Source organism: Brachyhypopomus gauderio, chromosome 18, assembly GCF_052324685.1.
Source record: "Brachyhypopomus gauderio isolate BG-103 chromosome 18, BGAUD_0.2, whole genome shotgun sequence".
Lineage (NCBI taxonomy): Eukaryota > Metazoa > Chordata > Actinopteri > Gymnotiformes > Hypopomidae > Brachyhypopomus > Brachyhypopomus gauderio.
In genome coordinates this window covers 14,938,836-14,961,794 of record NC_135228.1, presented here as the reverse complement: position 1 = coordinate 14,961,794, position 22,959 = coordinate 14,938,836, and the positions used below count along the sequence as shown (strand labels likewise).

At 41.5% G+C, this 22,959-nt stretch overlaps 2 protein-coding genes across 13 annotated transcripts; both read right to left on the bottom strand.

The window, feature by feature from the left end:
• Positions 1–149: 149 nt before the first annotated feature.
• Positions 150–4,248, bottom strand: LOC143482139 (N-acetyllactosaminide beta-1,3-N-acetylglucosaminyltransferase 2). 4 transcript variants are annotated; one of them, XM_076980408.1, is made up of 3 exons: positions 4,194–4,237; positions 3,202–3,973; positions 150–2,639 (listed from the first exon to the last, which is right to left on the bottom strand). In XM_076980408.1, the coding sequence occupies exon 3, from the start codon at positions 2,634–2,636 to the stop codon at positions 1,305–1,307; it is 1,332 nt and encodes a 443-aa protein (XP_076836523.1). In that variant the 5' UTR covers positions 2,637–2,639; positions 3,202–3,973; positions 4,194–4,237; the 3' UTR covers positions 150–1,304. The 4 variants fall into 4 exon arrangements, with proteins under 4 accessions (XP_076836523.1, XP_076836525.1, XP_076836522.1 ...); XM_076980410.1 differs by lacking the exon at positions 3,202–3,973 and having other exon boundaries at positions 4,194–4,248; XM_076980407.1 differs by having other exon boundaries at positions 3,202–4,236.
• A 7,483-nt stretch (positions 4,249–11,731) lies between these two features.
• Positions 11,732–22,675, bottom strand: LOC143481932 (uncharacterized). Of its 9 annotated transcripts, none has more exons than XM_076980128.1 (5): positions 22,374–22,675; positions 20,770–20,888; positions 17,933–20,079; positions 16,503–16,808; positions 11,732–16,131 (listed from the first exon to the last, which is right to left on the bottom strand). In XM_076980128.1, exons 3-5 carry the CDS (start codon positions 20,061–20,063, stop codon positions 15,866–15,868), a joined length of 2,703 nt encoding a protein of 900 aa, XP_076836243.1. In that variant the 5' UTR covers positions 20,064–20,079; positions 20,770–20,888; positions 22,374–22,675; the 3' UTR covers positions 11,732–15,865. The 9 variants fall into 9 exon arrangements, with proteins under 9 accessions (XP_076836243.1, XP_076836244.1, XP_076836242.1 ...); XM_076980129.1 differs by having other exon boundaries at positions 20,793–20,888; XM_076980127.1 differs by having other exon boundaries at positions 20,829–20,888.
• Between the last annotated feature and the right edge of the window lie 284 nt (positions 22,676–22,959).

Sequence of the window (22,959 nt, the reverse complement as noted above, 5' to 3'; positions counted from 1 at the left end):
CTACCCTTGCTTTTGGACAGCTGTTTATTAATTTGCCATTTTTAAGAAATTGGCGGCATATATCAGTAAAACATCCAGAATATATGAGTATAATGATAATTGAGAAAAATAAGTTTATTTTATTTTCTGGGGGGTTTGGTGGTGGAAGATACATTCATTCGTCATTATGCCATTACATTTAAAAAACTATATTCATTAGCATGTTGGGAAATATAATGCTAAGATATTACATTATAATTTATTTATTTCCCTCACCTTCTGGTCTTGCCTAGTCTGACACACCCCTGTTTGATTTCAGTGGATTACTGGAACTATAAGTGGTTGCACAATGTGGAGTGTACCTGGAGAACACACAACGTTTCTATAGAAACAGGACATAAACATACACGCGCACACACATCTTTCTGTAGGAAATAAAAAGATTAAAGCTGTTTTGATTCAAGAACAATCTAATGTTGTATTTTAAATATTATTTTAAAGAACCTATGACACCAGCCATTCTCGCCTTCTTCCTCAGTGTGGTGGCCATGAAGACAAAGCAGAGAATTGCCCCCACTAAGCACAAATAAAGAGTATGAAACCCTTGTACAGACAGAAAAAGTTAAAATGCACATGATCATGTTTCAACCATGACACTGAATGAATTTAAAATTTTTAACAAAATGAACTTAATGGGCATTAATGTTGTAAATATACAACATTACAATGTGTAAATATACAACAAAGTACTACAAAAATGAAAACTTCATAAGCATGTAAGCATGCCTATACCTATACAACAAGTATACCTATATGACTGAATCAAAGCTACACCATTAGGGCAGTCATGGTCTTGTGGTTGGAGAACTGGTCTTGTGACCGGAGGGTTGCGGATTTGATTCCCAGGCCCAAAGTCCTGACTGAAGTGCCCTTGAGCAAGGCACCCAACTCCAACTGCTCCCCTGGCATTGAGCTAGGGTACCACAGCCCACTAGTGTGCACTTTGCAAGTCACTCTGGATAAGAGTGTCTGCTAAATGCCCTAAGAAATATAAATATTACCATTACAATGAAAAAATGTGATTCATTCCATCATGACAGGCTACTCATGCATAATGACTTTTGTAGCATCAATCACCACAAAGCTTATACTGTGACTGCAGAGTGAAATATTTATTATGCAAATAAGCATGCTCCATCGACATGAAAATACCTGATGGCAAACATTCAAATCTCTGTTGTTTTTAAAAAGGCTGTGCCTATGACCCAGACCCAATCATTATATAACCAAGGTCTAAAAAGTCAAAATCATGGCTTCTGTTCCTGTTAGCATTCAGACAGTGGAGGCCTGAGTTGCCTCCAGAGTGTGAGTATCTCTTTGGGGCTCCGCTTGTGCACGAGGAGTACTCTGTGATACGCGCATGGTTTCCCCCGATCAGCCTCCGGTAGGTCAAAGGTCAAAAACCCAGGGTGGTGGACAGGCAATACCCCCAATCTACAGAGGCACATCCCCAAGTATACATCATCGATAGGGAACAAGTTGACCCACTGTGAGATCTCGTGCAGCCGCACCGCCAGAGCACCAGAGTAAACCACTCCTCCTCCACCTGCATAGGTTGGATAGAAACCTTTATAGAAACTCTCAGGTATGTAATATTTAGTGGCGGGCTGGCGGCTAGGCCAAGCATTTGCTATAACATCCCCCACGAGGAAATCCTCTCTTCGTTTGGCTCTATTACTTGCGCCTTGAGAAGAGGCATGGTGCTCATTCAGGTAGTCCAGGAGAGCACCTGTCCTGACAAAAACATCATCATCTCCTTTGAAGATATAATGCGCGTGCGGGCAGTGCATTGACAACCAGTCCCAAAAGAGCACATCCTTCAAGGTGAGGTTGAAAAAAGTGTCTCTGAAGTCCCACTGCAGAATGTCCCTGTAACGTTTACTCTCCAGCTGCAGTAGGGCCCCCAGATCCGGATGGGGGCCCGTTGTTGTGTCTTGCCTTCCAAGCAAGAAGACGGTGCGCACCTGCCATCTCTTCCCTCCCGTCTCTTCCTTCACCCAGCCACTCCTTCCCCACGTCTCCCTGATGGCCTGTCTGTTCTCAAAGTGCCCCACCTGAGACTTGATTGCCATGAAAAGCATGGATGTGTCTGACTCATTGTCTAGCCCACTGCACAGGTCCGGCTGGTCCATGAGAAGTGTATAGTGCCTGCAATGCATGGACAAGACAAAGTCCTGCATCTGTTCTGGCATGGTGTTAAAGTCAGGCAGCTGGGAGGCCCAGAGAAGGTCGGGCCCACACGGAGGAGAAACACCGGTACCAAGCACGGTAGTGCGGCCGGTGGCTGGACTACTCCCTCCTGTGCTGTTACCTTTCAAAATGGGGTTGTGTTGCCTGTCCTGGAGGTGCTGAAGGCGGTTCCACAAGGCCCCATCCACCAAGCGCAGGTTCCAGAAGGCAGCGAGCGGGTGAGGTGCTAGAGCCCCAGAGTTTGACGAGGCACCAGAGGCCACGAAATGAAGAGGCAACTGGGGCTCGGGCGTGTAGGACATGGCAACAAATATGGACACCATGATGTACACCAACAGGTGACTCATCATCAAGAAGGGCAGCAGACAGAGGCACAGAGCCCGTCCCCCGCACCTGCACCGCGCCATTGACTGGGGAAACAGAGAGAAAATTAAATACCAGAATTGCATGCTGAATCTTTCAGGAAGTGTAGATATGGTGTCCTGACGTATTCATATATGGGGCTGTATTTTACACTCATCAATTTCAAAGATTTACTTATTATGCAGAGCCTGTTCATCTCAAGCTGTTGCTTTTAGCTTTGAATAGAGGAAGATAACTAGCAGAAAATCTCCAAGTGATTTGGTCTCTATGGTTTTGCCCCGTGGGGCTCATTATATGTGCCTGACTAGGTATGGTCCAGAGCATCATGTAGCCCATATTTGCATCATATACCTCATGAGCACATTTACCCAGCAGATGCAAACACCTTGTTTATATAATCTTATCAGCTTTCGCCCTAATCAAGCCAAACAACTATGTTCCCACGTTTCTCAAACGTATAACATTTTCATTCAAATACATCCATCTGCACCAGCATTACTACAGTCTTCTCAAACATCCGTTAGGCTCTTAACAAACGTCTACACGAATACAAAACGACAACAATACAACTGTGTAGCCCAATTTATTTTATTTGCCACGTTAGCCTACCTCCTAATTATCAGATCCAACGTCTTGATTCGTTCAGGAAGAAAACTGTAATTTATATGGAATTTCCTCTTGCAGATCCACTGGCATTTTCCTCATAGAATGTCTACATTTCGAAAATCTCATGTTGGCTCGGGCAATCATGAGAATACGACACTAACCCAAATATGCGTTGTTGTTAGTACAAAGAATAGTTCATCTCGTCTGAACAAAAACACTAAGCGCGAAGTCTAAATTGCAGATGTAGGACTAGCCGTGAACTTTTGTGAAGGTGCGTTAAAAAGCTCCTCATATCATCCCAACAGGTTTACTGTGGGCGTGTCTGTATGTCGTGACTCACGTGTACGTAAACATAAACAAGTAGATAGGTACATAATGCAGCCCAGGGGCGATTTTAGGATCTGGTCTTTAGGGGTGCCCAGCCCCCAGTGCTCACAGAGGCACAATACCAAAGTATTGCGCAGGTGCAGAGCAAGGTTTTTGCATAATATAATATTTAAAAAATGTGTTGAGCCAGGGGGTGCTGAGCAACTTCACGGTGGTGCTCTAGCACCACTAAAAATACCCTAGCCTCGCCCCTGATGCAGCCTATTAAAAGTTTTAAAATAATGTCCCACTAAACCGTAGAAACACCTTACTAGCATGATACAACTTTTATTCTTACCCTGAGGTAATATTAGGTGGTTGAAACGGTCCACTAAAGAGGGGTTTGCAATGTTTTCCAGTTTGGACATTTACCTTAGGGTAGCAGTGACGGCTTGACTACCATGATTGACTAACGGTTACATATAGGGAAAGGGAAGGAAGCAATTTGAATGAATATAGCGTTTATTTCTAATTACTTGATGTACAGTGAGCATTCTTAAATGCTCTTAAATGTTCTTTGATTCTTAAATCAAAAAGTTCATAATTCATTTGCATGGACGCAGGATAAAAGTCAACCTAAGTGGACTTCACGTTAAAGCTCGTAATGTTAGGAAAAATAACTACTTAACAATTGCTGTGCAGCGCAGAATGTGAGCAGGAGCAGGAAGTGAAGGTTTCTTCTGATCAATTCAATATTACTGCCTGTCCAGGTATCATGACACGCCTTGTGGCCAGTCAAGTGACTTACAGCTAACGAATACATTGGAACTATTTTCATATCTAAAATCAGGGCCGGCCCTTCCATTAGGCGATATAGGCAAATGCTAGGGGCGCCGGCTGTCCAGGGGGGCGCTCGCGTGCATGCGGTTTTTTTTTTTTTTTTTTTACAAATGAACAATTAGTAAATGTGAAAACAAGCAAAGTCCACATAATCATAATTTCATTGTTTAATAATATTAGTCAAATTAATAATTCTTATAATAACAACACACGACACCTCTCACCCGCGCGCCAACCCGCCCTCCCCCGCGCACCTCGTTACTGTTTCTCTGTGTGAGTGACATCTCCCCGTAAATACGTCAAAAAGGCAGAAGTCCTCTGGTGCCCAGGGTAGAAAAATGAGAAAAGTGGAGGAAGAAAGGCGGCAAAAAACAGGTAATATAATGGTAATATGTGGTGAATTAACACTAAACCATTGGCGAACCGTCAGGGACTTCAACGCCTTTTCTGAAGGTTAATTGATCTTAAAAAGGATGCTTTATCTATTATATGTAATATATGTTAATAACGCTTCACCAATAATTTGTATCTTTCCTATAAATCGTCTTTCAAATCCACTTTTCGTACTTGTGCTTGAAAAAAACCTCAGCGGTGAAATAAAAAATCAACCAATCAGAATATTTCACACCGTTGTTTCTAGGTAAAAGAGAGAAAGGCCCTTTTACACTGAGAGCTTTTATTATAGATTGGCAGTTTTATCAACCAATCATATTATCGAATTAGAATCGTGGGGGCGTGCTCCAATGGTCTCTCATTTTTATTTGAAACAAATCCAAAATGTTGCCAATCTGTAGCTGTTGTGTTTTTCTTTGAAACCAGCTCGCTTGACTCACAACTAACACTCAATCGTCATTGTGGCCTTTTCCCCTCTGTATGATCTTAGTGAAAACCGCCACTGTCATCATACTGCCCAATCCTAGTAGGTGTTATGAATAGCTTAGCTTAAAATAAATATATACTAATATTGCGGATGCACTTTTGAAATAATAATGTTGCAGTAGGCAAATTGCCCTGATTTGCACTGGTGGTAGTTGTTGTTTTTAATTTATTTTTTAAATTTATTATTAATATTTAAAAGTTGTTCTCTGCACTACGTTATGTAAAATAGTTTAAAAATATTTTTAGTGCAACACCTTTATATTTATTGCTTGTTATATGGTAATATTTAAGTCATTTGCTTTTTATTTGTTTCTTTAATAGTGACACAATCAACCCGATGATTGATGATACAGGGGGCGCCAACCAAAATCTCGCCTAGGGCACCACATTGGTCAGGGCCGGCTCTGTCTAAAATCACAAAAAAATCAGTTCTAGTGCTTCTTATTTTAATTGCACAAAGGAGTGATTTTCAAACCCCATGCAGTGGCATATGTACAATTCTTAGTTTTGCTTGTGAAACCTAGTTTCACCTTTCAATTCAATTCAAATATGGCGGAAAATAATAAGTTCATGTCATCAGTTTTATGTCAAAGCATGAAGAAAAGCAAGGTAAGTTGTTTTTTATTATCCTACACCTCATGTTGATGTGGTGTGTTTATTAATCCATATACACTCATCCCAACTGAGGAAGATAGGGATCTCAGTGATAATCCATACACACCCATCTCTGTCAGGCTTTAATCAGAGTCTGAAATTTGGCCAGTGGCCAGTAAATCACTATCTACTGACAGCCATTATTTCTTTGGTGCTCTGCATGGTCATGAGGCTTTGTGTGTAGAGCAGCTTGTAACAGCAGGTAGAAAGCACATATCACACTCAAACGTTTAAACAATCACTAGAAGCAATCCTAGATCTAATTACAATAGCTGTTTGCAACCGATGAAGACACCAAGGCCTAAAGATCCTCATCTAGAGCCAACAAGTCCTGATTCGACCTGAGATGAGTGGGACCCATACAGTTCAGTGAGTAACTGTTGTTGTATATGGAGGGTTGTGTTTCCTTGCTCATTGGTTGTGAATGTAATGGTTTTTGTCTTATTTTCTACTCTATTTGTCACTGTTTTCCGGCTCTGATGTCTTGACGTACCGAACACATTGCCGTTCTCCTCATATTAAATGGTTTCAGATGTTTATGAGGCAATGTCTAACCCCTCAAGTTCCTACTGATCGTGAGGTGTTCAGTGATAATGACATTTCCAACTGTATCCTGATCCTCCTTATGAAGAAAACACATGGTAATTTTATACCTCAGTGACTAAGAAATTATGTATCCTTTACTAATGTTATGGGCAGAAGGTTCTATGAAGCACACATATATACGTATATTCATACTTTACAGGTGCTTATACTGGACATCCATTTAATGGGTAGGTAGTTACCCCTGTCTCCTCTAACTTTATAATGTGCTCAAACAATATTTGTTTGTCCTAACTTTAAAGAGGGAAGGCAAGTGACACAGCTCCTTCACAAACTGGGACATCCAACCCTCATCTGTAGTTGTATTTACTATTGATCACTTGGTTTTATGGTTGGTTGTAGTTCACAGATTAGCCTCTGCAGTCTATTAAGAACATATCCTCATATTCCTGGTCCGGGCATTCTTAGGTAACAGTATCTATAATTAAAAAAATATATATCCGGCATGTTTTGTTCCGGCATGGCTTAAAACAGACTCCATGGGGAGGATGTGAAAATGAAACATTTTAAATTTCAAGTATTAACAAACAAATGGTATTAACAGACCCATAAATAGTTGAAACCTGCTTGTCTGCAAAATAATGAACTTAGTGACTACCGTACTACATCAGAATCATCAACAACAGCAGGATTATGTAGGAGCTGTTTACGTATGTAGCAGGTGACATTAGCGAGTGGGGACATCACGGTGGTTATGAAGGGCAGTGCTTTGGAGGACTGCCATGAAGACTGTGTTCATGCAGTTTAGCACTGCAGATGAAAAATAAACCTATTGATGTTTCATGGACTCTTATCTGTTCATGAGCCACATAAAACATGTATTTTTGTGTTATTCTTAACGAAGAAAAACTTGTATCATCTGTATTCTCACAATATAAGACCTTCATATATGTAATTCAAAAGAATTAATAGTGGTATTTCATATACACAACATTTCAAAAAATGGTCATCTCCTTAATTTAGTACTCATTTGGCAAAAAATTGCCTTCAAATCCCCTATTTTCTGTCTTTCTCTGTATACATCCAGACTCTCGCTGACCACCCCTCCATCTCTCTCTCACACACACACACATCCTAAAAGCCCTTGTCCCAGTTTTTCTTCTTCTTCTTCTTTCGGCAATCCCCGTTTAGGGGTCGCCACAGCGAATCAAACTCCTCCATCTGGCCCTGTCCTGAGTGTTCTCCACTGACACACCAACCACTCTCATATCCTCTACCACTGCATCCATAAACCTCCTCTTAGGTCTACCTCTTGCCTGGAAGTTCCATCCTCAAGACCCTCCTAACAATATACCTCTCCTCCTTCCTCTGTACATGTCCAAACCATCTCAATCTCACCTCTCTAACTTTATCTCCAAAACATGCTACATGTGCTGATCCTCTAATGAATTCATTTCTGATCCTATCCTTCCTCGTCACTCCAAATGAGAATCTCAAAATCTTCATCTCAGACACCTCCATCTCCCTCACCTGTCTCTTTGTCAGTGCCACTGTCTCCAGTCCATAAAACATAGCAGGTCTCACTACTGTCCTATAGATCTTTCCTTTCATTCTAGCCGACACCCTTCTATCACAGATCACCCCAGACACTTTAGGCCATCCACACCACCCTGCTTGCACTCTCTTCTTTACCTCTCTTTCACTTCCTCCATTACTCTGTACCCTCAACCCTAAGTAGGTAAACTCGTCAACCTTCAAATCAACTCCTTGTAACTGGACCTGTCCATCATTTGCCCTCTCATTCACACACATGTACTCTGTTTTACTCCTGCTCACTTTCATTCCCCTGCTCTCCAAAGCATATCTCCGTCTTTCCAAGCTCACCTCCACCTCCACCCTACTCTCACTACAGATCACAATGTCATCAGCAAACATCATAGTCCAAGGGGACTCCTGCTTAACCTCGTCCGTCAGTCTGTCCATGACAATTGCGAACAGGAAGAGACTTAGGGCTGATCCCTGATGTAGTCCTACCCCCTCTTTAAACCTGTCTGTCATTCCTATCACACATCTTGCTGCTGTCACACTGTTCTCATACATATCCTGCACCATCCTCACATACTTTTCTGCTACTCCTGACTTCCTTATACAATACTCTATCATAAGCTTTCTCCAAGTCAACAAACATACAATGTAACTCCTTCTGTCCTTCCCTATACTTCTCCATTAACACTCTCAAAGCAAACATAGCATCTGTGGTGCACTTAGCTGGCATGAAACCATACTGCTGCTCACAGATCTCTTCATCTCCTCTAAGCCTAGCTTCCACTACTCTTTCCCAGATTGTGACTGATCAACTTTATTCCCCTGTAATTGCTACAGCTCTGAACCTCGCCTTTATTCTTGAAAATTGGCACCATTCGTCTCCACTCCTCAGACATTTTCTGACCTTCCAAGATTCTGTTAAATAACCCAGTCAAAAACTCCACTGCTGTCTCTCCCAAACATTTCCATGCCTCCACTGGAATATCATCCGGTCCAACTGCCTTACCACACTTCATTCTCCGAATTGCAGCCCTTACTTCCTCCTTGCTCACCTGGGGTACTTCCTGATTCACAACCTCTACCTCTTCTAACCTTCTTTCCCTTTCATTCTCTTGATTCATTAGTTCCTCAAAATACTCCTTCCACCTTCCCAAGACACTCTCCTCACCAGACAACACATTTCTGTCTTTATCCTTTATCATCCTAACCTGCTGCACATCCTGCCCATCACGGTACAGATTATTTTCCCCTTCCTTACTGTCCAACTTCTCATACAGCTTGCTATATGCCTTCTCTTTAGCTTCTGCCACTGCTCTCTTTGCCTTATGACACATCTCCTTGTACCTCTGTCTACTTTCTTCATCCCGCTGAAAAACCCAATTCTTTTTAGCTAACCGATTTCCTCTCAAACTTTCCTGAACTTCCTCATTCCACCACCACGACTCCATGTCTATTTTCCTCTGTCCTGAGGTCACACCAAGTACATTCCTAGCCACATCCCTCACTGCATTTGAAGTCTCATCCCATGTATCCAGAACACCACCACCATTACCCAGTACCTACCTCACCTCATCCCTGAACTTTACACCACAGTCCTCATCCTTTAACTTCCACCACCTGATCTTAGGTCCCGCTCTCACCCTCTTCCTCTTTTTCACCTCCAAAACCATCCTACATATCACCATCCTATGCTGTTTAGCTACACTCTCTCCTGATAACACCTTGCAATCACTAACCTCTTTCAGATTTGGTCTCCTACAGAGTATATAGTCGACCTGTGTGCATCTTCCCCCACTCTTATACGTTACCCTGTGCTCTTCCTTTTTCGTAAAGTGTTAACTACAGCCATCTTTATCCTTTTAGCAAAATCTACCACCATTTGTCCTTCCATATTCCTTTCTTTAACACCATGTCTACCCAACACCTCCTCATCACCACGGTTCCCTCTACCAACATGTCCATTTAAGTCTGCTCCAATAACCACTCTCTCTTCTTTAGGAACCTGCAAAACAACTTCATCTAACTCTCTCCAGAATTCTTCTTTCTCCTTCACATCACAACCTACCTGAGGAGCATAAGCACTGATGACATTCATCATCACCCCATCAATCTCTAACTTTACACAGACCACCCTGTCACTTACTCTCTTTACCTCCACTACACTCTTACTAAACTCATCCTTCAGGATTACCCCAACTCCATTTCTCTTCCTGTCTACACCATGATAGAAGAGTTTGAAGCCACCACCAATGCTCCTGGCCTTGCTCCCCTTCCACTTGGTCTCCTGTACACACAGTATATATCTATCTTTCTCCTCTCCATCGCATCAGCTAGCTCTCTCCCTTTACCTGTCATAGAGCCCACATTCCACATAGGAAACTCTAACCTCCAACTTCCTGCTCTGCCTCCTCTCCTTCAGCTTCAGAACCCTCTTCCCCCCTCTCCTCCTCCTCCTTGTCCCAACAGTAGTCCAATTTCCGCTAATGCCCTGATTTGGTGCAGTTTTTACACCGGATGCACTTCCTGACGCAACCCTCCCTATTTATCCGGGCTTGGGACCGGCACTAAAATACACTGGTGTGTGCACCCTAGTGGCTAGGTTCCTTGCCCCAGTTTATGTTTCAGTTTATTGTGTCATGCACAATATCATTATAGCCAGTCAAGGCAGTCATGGCCTGGTGGTTAGGGAACTGGTCTTGTGACCAGAGGGTCATGGGTTCGATTCCCAGACCTGAGGCCATGACTGAGGTGCCCCTGAGCAAGGCCCTAACCCTCAATTGCTCAGTTGTATAAAAAATTGAGATAAAAATATGTAAGTCGCTCTGGATGCCAAATGTCATAAATGTAAATGTAAATAGCCTGTTATTTGACACTCAAGTGACTCATGTCTAGATGCCAAGAATATAAACAGGAACAATACAAGCATCCTAGACTTCATTCAGTTACAGTAGCTGCTCTCTGCATTCTGTTACTATAGCTACCCTCTGCACTACTGTAACTGCTCTCTGCATTCTGTTACTATAGCTACCCTCTGCACTACTGTAGCTGCCCTCTGCATTCTGCTACTATAGCTGCACTCTGCGTTCTGCTACTAATGCTGCCCTCTGCGTTCTGCTACTATAGCTGCACTCTGCGTTCTGCTACTATAGCTGCACTCTGCATTCTGCTACTATAGCTGCCCTCTGCATTCTGCTACTATAGCTACCCTCTGCACTACTGTAGCTGCCCTCTGCGTTCTGCTACTATAGCTGCACTCTGCGTTCTGCTACTAATGCTGCCCTCTGCATTCTGCTACTGTAGCTGCCCTCTGCATTCTGCTACTATAGCTGCACTCTGCATTCTGCTACTAATGCTGCCCTCTGCATTCTGCTACTGTAGCTGCCCTCTGCATTCTGCTACTGTATCTGCCCTCTGCGTTCTGCTACTGTAGCTGCCCTCTGCATTCTGCTACTGTATCTGCCCTCTGCATTCTGCTACTGTAGCTGCCCTCTGCAGGGCCCAAGCTCTGCAGCCCAACGATTTAACAGCAGCAGGTTGAAGTTGTCAGGGTAATTGGCTGAGCTGTCAATGCTAATCTGTCAAGGCTCAATGAATATAACAGATGCCTGTTTGGAAATGGGCCACTGTTGTTGGTAATGATCTTATTTTAGTCTCATATACCAAAGTACACATGGTCAGTGTGTCACTCCTTAGTCTAAATGTGTTCTGTGAGCCCTCTGCCCACACTTTATCACATTAACCACGAAAGAAACCTGGACACAACATATTGATGATTTGATGTAAAAAAATGTATTTCAACAAACCATTTTAGTTTTCCAGAAACCACTAAGTATATTATAATTGTGGACAGTTCCGTGGTAATATACAACAACATTTGCTTTTCTGCTCTTTCCTAAAGAGGTAAATCATTCTCAGAGTTGATACTGGTAATAATACAATTTCTAATATTTATCATCAGTGTTGCTTAAGAACATCAGCAGTCTCTCAATCACAGTAGGTTTTAGTAAAAAAGGAAAACATCAAAAGCCCTCCTAGCAGTTCACAATGATAAAAAATTAACAAGGACATGAATGCACATGAGAATAATGATACGTCCAACTGCACACCATATAGTGTCCCATGGACACTGAAATCTGAGTCTGGACGAGATGAGGGGTGATGTAATGATGTACCACAACCAATCAAATGACTCCAGTCATCCATAACTGACAGTAACCTAATACTTTTATACACTTCTATTAAAAGTCACTGATGAAATGCCCAGACAAAACACTGAAAACATATGAAAATATAAGATTATCTCAGGAGAATGGTTATTCACTAGTGTAACAGAATTGTCTTACATAAGGTATAAAGATACATGGAGAACATCACCATCGCCAGGTTGGTTGGACTAATATCAGCCAGGGATGCAGGGGGTTAAGACACTGATAATAGGACAGCACTCAGCACACACTGTCCTCCAGGACACGTCTTTTTTTACTCTAGAGACTGATAATAACAATAATAATAAAAATAAAATAATAATAACATACATTAATAAATCTAAAGTCATGGAAATACACAGATTTATATGTCTGAGCAAATTACGCACAAAATTTACATTTTATGTGCAAAAAAACATGTAAGAGATAATTCTATACACATTAAAATTCCAAATGGCTCCTGTATCACTCTAAAGAGGTTAACACAGATTTGCTAAATGGATTTAGTGTTCATATATCTCTCAAAAACAACAGGCTTCATATAGTATTCATATAGTATTCACAGAAAGTAATTTCACCTCCTGATCTTCACCATCCTAAATATCTGTTCCTGTCTGCAGTGGAAGGTATGAATGAACACATAGAGAGGTAATAAGTTCCCAGTGTTTGGAAGAGCAAAACTCTTTGAAGAATGGCAGAGTTTATTGTAGAATTGACAGATGCAGGTTAACAATGAGGTTTGAGGTTTGTTAATGATTAAATCACAGGCCTGAGGTTGGAATTCCTAGTAGAAATGGAAGAAAAGATCCACTGTAACCATCTTCTTTCTAATTTCATTTTTTTCTCTCTCTCTCTCTCTCTCACTCACACACTCACACACACACACACACACACACACACACACACACACACACACACACTCACAGTGGATGCTGCACAAACAAATTAACGTTTTTAAGATATCCAAGAAATCAAAATGTTTCCTCTTCATATTTAGGTGCTACATTGACTTGGAAGACAGTAACTATATATTCAGCTTTACCCAAAGGCATTTCTGGCATCCCATTTTCACTTCTAAAACACATGTTGTATGTAACAGAAAATCAGTTGGCAGTTTTAGATAAAAGGCTTAAAAAGAGCAAAGAACAGTTCCAAAATGATGCATCTTATCCAATAAACAATAAGGACAGAAATGTCAAGAAATAGTGTCACATGTTTTAGAGCTCAATTACCTCAAGCACAAAGATTCAAGTTTACTTTTGTTGTCCTTAATATCTAAGCAACATCCATCTCTAGACTGAGATTGGTCTGGTCTCTCAGAGCACTTTTATCTCATTGAAACACATTTGGCGATGTACGGTTTATCATTTCACTGGGCAAAAAATGTACCCAGTCAAATTATACAAAGAAACATTTGACCACTTGGGAAAGAGAAGAGCTGCTTTTGAATTATTCAGCTTTTGAGACTCCAGCGGAGACAAGATTTTGAGGCATATGTCACAACATGGACTTCTCGTTGTTTTGGGGTTTTTTTGTTGCTCATAAGTTCTGTGGCTCTGTATCCAGCTAATTTGTTCTGGATTGAGGAACTGAACCATAGACACGGCAGTGAATCTATGAGGCAAGTGAGCGCTCAGAGACAGCAGACAAACCTCCTGCTAGCCAAGACTGATTAGGGGAGATTTCGAGGCCTAAGGCTAACAATATGTAGGAAGAAGAAAGCTTTTCACAGTGAACTGAACAAAACCTAGTATTTCTCATTGAATATACCCCCTAAAAAAATCTATGATGGTGCATAGTATCAAAAAAGGCAGAGGCTTTGAGAAGAAAGAGGAGAAAATGTAAACAGTGGACCAAAAGGTTAGACAAAAAATAATTAAAATGGTAGTTATCTTATGGAGTCATTTGTGGAAAGCAGACAATTTACCTTCTGTCCTGAGAGCTTAACACATCTGGATTATTTGAAATGCTACTATAAAAATGAGTAGCATCAGAATCAAATTAACCAAGATGTTTGTAAATAGCAAAAATGATAGACTACATGGCTGAATTAAGCACAACATAAGTGCTGTTGTTTATATTACCATCACTTTATAATTTCTTGAATGTCGCAATTTAACACGTTTAACTCAGCCAAAGCTATTTTAGCCACAACTCAATAAGTGCTGCAAATGACAAAACTCACAGTTCTTCACCCTTGGAGACATGGACAGGTATTATATGGAATGATTACATCAATTCCATTACAATTTCAGTCAGCCACCTACAGGCAGTCCACAGATTCTGACATTGAGTCTAATGACTGAAAAACAAAAAAACAGATTAGTCCAAAAAAAGTAAAATAAATAAATAAATAAATAACAACACTAATCAACTTAATTTAAGAAGATTCAGAGTAATAAAACATGTAATGACATCCTTCTCCAGAGTAAATTTATAAGATAGTAAATCTACTTTGTAGGGTTGTTTTTCATTTGTTCTGCTTTCATCATCAAAGTAATCCCATTTGTGTTTTCTCATGGCATACAACCATTTTATAATTAAGGAATACATAATAAATACATAAATACATAGAACCTACACGTTGGCACTGTTGTAACAGTGACAATGTTTCGACACAAATAGTCCATAAACTTCAATAAGGGAAAAAACATAAAAACAAAGAAAAATAGTATCCATCTATGACTGTGTAATTTTAACAGCAATAAACAAAACATTTTTTTGCTCTTCATACTTCAAAGTCTTTGGAAATGGTTTCAGAAGTAATCTGAAGTAATCTCAAACTCCATCTGAAATGGCCAGTTATGGGACAGTGTCCAGGCTTTTCATTTAATCTGTCCCACTGAGCTGACCTTGGTCACCACCACATCTTTCAGACTGGAAATTGAGATAAATATTGTAGAACACAAATCAGGTAACAAAAATTGTTGCAAAGTTCATGCTTATTGTAAAATTTCTCAACTGTCAGCATTCAAGTTAGGGTTGTGACTGTGTAGCAGACAACTGGGGTAAAAAAAAAAAAGATTTTTGCACTTTCTATTGAATCTGTCTAGAAAAGTTCTGTGCACAGTGGAGAAGGTATGAAAAATCTGCTACAGTTTTTGGGTCTCAATGTAATGTAATTTTAATAATAGAGTGTATTTGTTTTTTACGTTCTTAAAGACTCATCACATTTTTGTGTCTTTTTTCTGTGCTTGACAGCCAGGTTGTTTGCCATTGCATTGCATGTGTTCCCTGCCTCATTGTTTCTACACATTGCTTGTGTCAATGAGGGCAGCTTGATAATATAATTAATAATAACTGCTAGAATAACTTGATTATACTGATTAGTAATGCATTAGTATGTAATATTTAGCATTGTGAAACTTGGCACGTTTTTATGAACGCTTTTATGAACTGAATATCACTGTAAAGTTGGTTAGAACACCCATTTTCCTACTGCTGTTAAAGCGCTAGTTATGTAATACTCAAACGAGCAGAGGTACTCCATTTAATCGCAACTATCTATTAATGCATTCGCCCCCCACATTAGTTTTAGCTGGTCATTTTATCACTTAGATTCTCATAGAATAAAACCCCTATAAACATGTTGTTAATCTATTTTTGCTAACAATTGTGCAGTCTCCCATCTTCATTTTTCAACCTCCTTCTACTGTCTCCCCTTCACCCATTTCATTTTCATTAAACTGGATCTTTCAGACTTGCGTCTCCAGACCACTTAGTTTTGGGGTTAGAATTCGAGGGGTAACTCCAGAGTTGAGGTCCTTCTCGAACTCCAGTAGCTGGCCCATGAAGTTGAGATTGGGTGACACCACTGGCCGTCGACTCCGCACATATTTGTAGGCATCAGTCATGGTCATACGGGTGTGCTTCATCAAATAAGCGATGACGATTGTTGCTGAGCGGGACACGCCTGCTTGGCAGTGCACCAGAACACCCCGCCCACTCTGATGAGCCTCCTCTGATAAAACAATGCAAAACAAAATACAACAACGAACATAATCAATCAAGAAAAATATGACATGTCAGCAATCATGCTACTGATCCATTGCTATTTTTGTAGATATGCTATTTCTGAATTCTGCTTTATTTATTTACTCATAATAACTCTAAATAAAAGAACAACAAAGGGGAAATATGTTTCCACCCATCACACTGCCAAAAAGGTCTTTTTGTGTTAGGTTTTTGCATCGGCTTCAAAGCACAGCTGAGACAGCTTAATTAAAAGAATCAACAAACAGCAACCCGCACAAGACGCAAACAGATTCGAAGAGTCAGCATGAGAAAGACGCAGCGTGAAAAAGTCTCAGCGTGAGATGGTACTCATCTTACCTATGAACTCAAAGACCTCCTCGAAATACTGACGGAGATTCTGCTTGCTGTTGTCAGTTGCAGGCAGCCTCTTGTATCGCACCAGACCCGTATCCACATGGTAGAGGGGCAGGTGGGTGGTGACGTTGACCACATAACTGACGTTCAGACGCAGCAGCAGATCCAGGTCCTGTGCATCCCTCTCGTTACCCAGGAAGAGGAAAGGTAGGATGGGACTAACCACAGCATTCTCCACATCTGGGGTCATCACACTCTCGTCTGAGAGAGATGCCGGGAGGGAGGAGGAAAGTGGGAGGGAGAGGTGCACTGGAAGAGAAGGACAGACCTTTTCATTGGCTCATGTAAATTCATGTAAATGCACCTGTTATGCAAGTTAGACAGAAAAGAAGAGCAGGGAAAAAAATGCAAATCCAGTTATAGCTTTAAACATTCTTATATAACATATTTAAACATGTTATATATATATATATATATATATTATATAAAAGATATACTGATATATTATAATATTATAATAATATATAACATATATTAATCACAATGTTATCAGGACAGATTAAATGATGGCAAAGTGCTGTGAAATGTGAACCTTATGCAATTATGGCACAAGTTAGTTCTGGAAGTTTGTTGGTAAATAATTTTATAAAACATGAAAAAAATCACAGGCTTCATGATGCAAGTGAGGGACAAGTTTGATATTTTGCCATGAGGGCTTCATATCAGTTCATATAAAATTTTACAAGAAAAGTGATAATTTCACTTATTTTAATCCTTCCTTCTCTTATCCTGTTTGCATTGACATCATTATTCTACTGCTTTTCTTTCTCTCCTTTTGCATTGAACCACATCTATTACAATAATAGGAAAAAAAGGGACAGTGAAGCTGAACATTTGAAGAAAAAAATGTTCAGACAAAGGTATTTAAAATGGGAATAAAACGAGGACTAAAACCCCCACAATGTTTAAATATTTATATAGATATTAGACAGAGATAGTGACAAGACAGAAGATATCTATCTGGAGTAAGAAGATATAGCACTCCAGAGAAAGAACTGTATTAAGCTACATACATCCATTGTACCATGACAGTTTTGAAGATAAGTTGGCTTTTTGCCATGCTAATTAGAAATATGACTCTGGGGTTATGGCTGGAGTTGTGCTGCAATTGAAACGTGGGCTTGCAAATAATAGCTGTATCTTGATTCTGCTACTACATTAGTTCCAAAGATACTCTCCACTACACACACAAGCTAAGAAAGCCAAATGTGCAGCACACTAGGAGGATGTTGGCCAGTTATGTATAAAAGGGAGAACATTAATTATTTACAATAGACCTGATGATGTTAATTCCAGTTGAGTATATCTGATTATTACAGGATATGAGATTATATTTGTCATGCCCTTTTAGGAATACTCAAAAGCATCATTACCTCTTCCATTCTCCTCATCTTGCTCTCTGTTAAGTGAGTTGAGAACCAAGTGGAGTGACTGCGCTGACGGTAAAGAGTGCCCGCCCTCCCGCTCTCTTCCTTTGGGTTTGGGCTTGATGAGGGTACCAGGAGCAGAGGGAGGAGGTGAGAAGGAGGGTGGGGACTCGGTGCTGAGAGAGTGAGGTGAAGGAGAGCGTGGAAGCACATCATCATCAAGTCCATCGCTGTCTCCCATTCTTGCGTCTGCTCCTTTGTTCCAGAGCCTCTTCAGAGAGTCTCGGCCTGGGTCTCTGCTGTTTCCTGACCCCATGAAGTCTAAAACCGCCATCTTGCCTTGCTGAAGCCTCCGTCGTCCTGCGTGGTCTGTCAGTTGGGAGCGGGTAAATTCTAGAAGGTTCTGACAGTCCAAAATGACAGGGTTGGTTCCATTGCTGCTGCTCTGGTCATGGCCCATGTAAGGCCTTCCTGTTCCCAGTCCCATCCCTGCACTGTGGTGGTTAGCTTGGGTTTTAGAGCGTGTCATCTTCTTCGCCAGCTCCTCAGGCCAAATTGTGCGCACGCTGTAATCATCGTCATCAAGTTGGTACCCTCCCATTGTGTGTGTTCCTGTACTATGGCCTATGTTGGGAGGCTTCCCTCTATGAGGGTTAAAGGTCACCACTATAGGATCACTGCTGCAGTAGCTGCAGGTCGAGCTACCTGCCTGGCTTGCTTTGGGGTTGCAACCACTGACACAACTTTGCAATGCCCGCAGAGGAGCAGAGGAGGATAGTGGGGCACATGGTAGGCAACCACCCACCAGTTTCTTACGAAAAGCAGTAGGACTCTCAAAACTACCACCGTCCCCAGAACAGGATGCACAGCGTAAGGGCCTAAGAAGCCCTGTGCGGCAGTCAGAGGCAGTACTATTGGAGGAAGAGGTGTTGGTTGTAGAAGCTGTGGACAGGCACCCTCCTAAGGTCTTCAGTCCCATGATGCCGTCACCTCTCTTGGTTGGACTTACTCCTTGGGTTCGAGAAAATGAAGAAGATGGGCTTCCACTGCCTCCTTGATAGCCGGAGGAATGACCTCTATCTCCCCTCCCCCGTACCAGCCTCCAACAGCCACAGTTGAATGGGCGTGAAAAGTTAATAGTGCAGGTGTGGTCAGGGCTAGGGAAGCCTCCACACAGAGAAGCGGGAGAAAGGGGCAAGCCGTCGAAGATTTGAGGACGTTGCTCTCTGGTACGGGAGGGACGGGTCTGACCTAGATGCTGGAAAGAAGATGTGGCTCGGAAGGGTGCAGAGGGTGGGCCAGTTGGGTAGTGAGTGTTTAAGATAGACGCATGAGATGTTTGGGCAGTGCCGTGGTAATGGGGTACACTATGGGGGTTGGAGGGCTGGTGAGCAGGTCCCAGTTTGGAGTTTTCTTTGTTTCCCACAGATAGCGGCTCTCTGTAGTTGGGGGTTTTATAGTGAGACTTTGATGACAGGTCTTCTTTTGTCCACCTAGATTTGGATTGCTGTCTTTGGGCTGGAATGAATTCCAAGACCCCACCTGGTGACACTGCTAAGTGGTTCTGATGGTGGCTAGTATGTTGGGTCTTGTTCTGGATTTGGTACCTCTCAACTTGCTCTGAAGACTTTGTTTTGGGTTTCCAGGCACCTTGCCCTGGATCCAAGTGCCTTGTACCTCTGCCCTCTCTGACACTTCCACCTCGATTTAAGCTGCTACTGCGTCCTTTGTCTGAATGTGTCCCTCCTTTGTCCACAGACACTTTAATATCAACGGAATGTGTGTGCTTATGAGGTCTGGGTGCCAGAGTCACAGACCCATTGCTGTGACAGTGGCTAGGGATCCAGTTGATGTCCTCTGACGTGGCACCTCTCTCGCCCTTGGCTTTTTGTATACGGGTAAAAGGCCTGTGCCGGCATTCCAGGGACAAAGAGTTGAAGGACGCACAGGGGTGATATAGAGGAGGCTGGGACTGTGGTGATTGGAATGGGAGCTCAGTGCGGCTGGCAAGACGCTGTGAGGAAGACTGGGAGGACTGGGAAGACTGGGAGGTGGTTGGTGGAGAGGTCACTCGCAAGGCCACGTTTTTAGGCCGCTGAATAACCACTATGCGCTCGTCAAGAGGGAGAGGAGGCATCTGGGGCTAAGCAGAGCTGTGTGTTTGCAGAACAGAGGACAAAAAGAGACAGATTAATCTACCACTTCATGTAAAATCTGGCATTTATATAATTTTAAAATGTATGTTGTATGCACATTATATTCATGTATTAGGATGTTGGGTCAATTTTAGTCACAGCACACACAACTACACAAACAATTGTGATGATTAATGCACAGAAGCTAATGGTAGCTTCTGTTTGTCATCCACAACCTTTTGTTTTAAATGAACAAGAAACGACAGAAAACAATCCAGGATAAAATCAGTAAAAAAATGCATTTATTATAATATATAAGTAAATAACTTTGTCTGCCGATATTAAACTAACCAAAGGCTAATAATTCTGTCTTCACTTGTCAACATGAACATGTAGCAACGAGAAAGTTAATAAAATGTGTTAATTAAGCCAGGAGTAAAGAAGCTCATAAATAATAACGGTTTGCATTTAACGTATCATAACAAATAATAATTTAAATGCAAAATTCTTAATGCACAAAGACAAGGTAACATACACCAGCGTATCGCAGTTAGTAACATTTGCAATGAATGGAATGTCAGGAAGTGGGAGGGAGAAGGAGAACTCGGAGGACAAATTACAAAAAGACGTAACATGGCTGAATCTGCAGTAGACCTCATGGGAGGGACCCACAAGCAAAACTGCATTTCAGACATATGCTACACATACAGTGCAGGACACAGCCATCATACTGTGTATTTTATCCCACAACGCACACATCCACGCACAGAGCCTGGTGAGCCCGCCATCCTCATCCTCTGTCTTTTTTCAGCCATGCCTTTAGTTGCCTGTGGTGAAGGGGGTGGTAGGTTACATTGACCCAGATTTCTCACGTTGCAAGTCAGCATCACTCCGATCACTGTCGCTCACACAACAAACAACCCTCGTCAGCGCCATCGCACAAACATTACGTGTGTAATCATTTGCACCGGGGCCAAAACAGAACACGCTTGTACATTAGCAAGTGTTTACTGTAGTCAGCGCATTATAAGCACAGTCACAATCCAAACACAACTGCTACAGTTAGAACATTTGCATGCCATAGCCTATATAATCACACTGCATTTTAGGCATAGAAAATGAGAGATATATATAGTAATAGCTGCAACAAAACACTAAAGTTTATAAACATTAAAGATTTGCTGGTTTAGTTGTATTCGGTTTTTGATACAATTTTTAATGGCATAAGTAGTATATGTGCAGCCTTTGTAATTAGACGTTATTATTTAGGTCTAACTGAAAAAGAAACAAACAAAGAAAAGAAAAAAAATCTCATCTTCAGCAAATATATTTCCCCCAAAAGACGCTTAAACCTGAACGCGTCTGTTGTTTTGAAACATGCCTACTTCACTGTGATCCGTTGTTAAACACGCTGTACAAACAGCCTGCGTCAGATAAAGGCCTGCCTATACAATACTTAACATCGGCACTCGTGCTCACCCGTTCAGCCAGTTTTATTGTTTTAATCTTTGCGAATTATATCATTGTTCCTCATATTATACGAATAACAAAACAATCAGACAGCGTAAATACTACATGCCTATGATAAATAAGGCAGAAACAGGGAAATTAAAAGATTTGGGCCATCGTCACACATCATTACGCTCACAGCTCACGCTTCTCCGTCAGTTTCTACCACAGCAAGGAATAAGCGGTGGTTTTTGTGACCAGTAATCACGACTGGGCCTTTGTTCCTCTAACTGATTGTCCTTGCAAAATGACCGTTACGAATATTCGATCATTCTTATTAAAATGTTTTGCTCAGGCATCCAATGCGGTGAAATTATTATCGTTTTACAGCGCGAATAAAACTTTAAGTGTAAAAAGTGGTGCTCTCCGCAGAACCTGTGCCACTGACAAAATGAGTCGTTAGGCCACGCTGTCACATAAGATCATGCGTGATGTATTCTTCCAGGATCTGGTAACTGGTTCTCTTCCTGTCTGCCTTATAACATTGGAACTCGTCTTCTCGTGATGAATCTAAGAAACTGCATGTCTGTTCTAGCGGTGGTGCAGCCTAACTGATGAGAGAAGGCTTTTCCGATAGAGCGCGTATGCGCTTGTTTGTATAACGGTTGCACAGGCTAGAGAAATATTTCACAATAAGGAACGGCTGTGTCGCTATGAAGGCCTGCGACAAATAAAAGAACTAGGTGGCTACTGTCAAGTCGTACCTTTTTGGTCTACTGAAAGCAAAATTTGGCGAAGGAACTATAGTTATTGTGGGTTTTGCATGCAGGCCTTGAAATAAAACAAAAATCAAAAATACTTACGTTACACTTGATAGATCCGGTGTATCGTCATTATTTCTAATTACTTTTACCCCTGTGCTTCTCTGGCGACAATTCCTCTACGATGCATGAAAACATTACTAGCTTCATTTTCTTATGCTCTGCAAGAACGAAATTCATATTTTTTTAAATAAGCAGCAGAAATGTTTCCCCGTCTACGTTCAATTCACACATGTAGGATGGGCTTTTTTATCCTGAATATAAAACATTTTGTCACCGGTCGATTATATGAGCGAGCAGCACAACGTGAATGTAGTCGCGCGTCAGCGTGCACTCGTGTGTAGTGTGCGCGTGCTGAGGAGAGAGAACACCGGGGGTGGGGGTGGGTGGGGGATGCTGCGATGAAGGCGGGGTTTAAAAGTGGATGACATCATTCAAGACCAATAGGAATCAGAATAAACGAAAGAGGCATGGAAAATTATCTATATGAAAATATGATTCGTAGTAGAGGATATTAAGTTGGCTATTAACCAGGTTATGCTCTGAGTCGTCTCAAATAATTATCGATTAGCACAATTTGCCATGAATTCAGTTGTTTGTTCATTACCAAATCTGGTGGTCTAAGAAA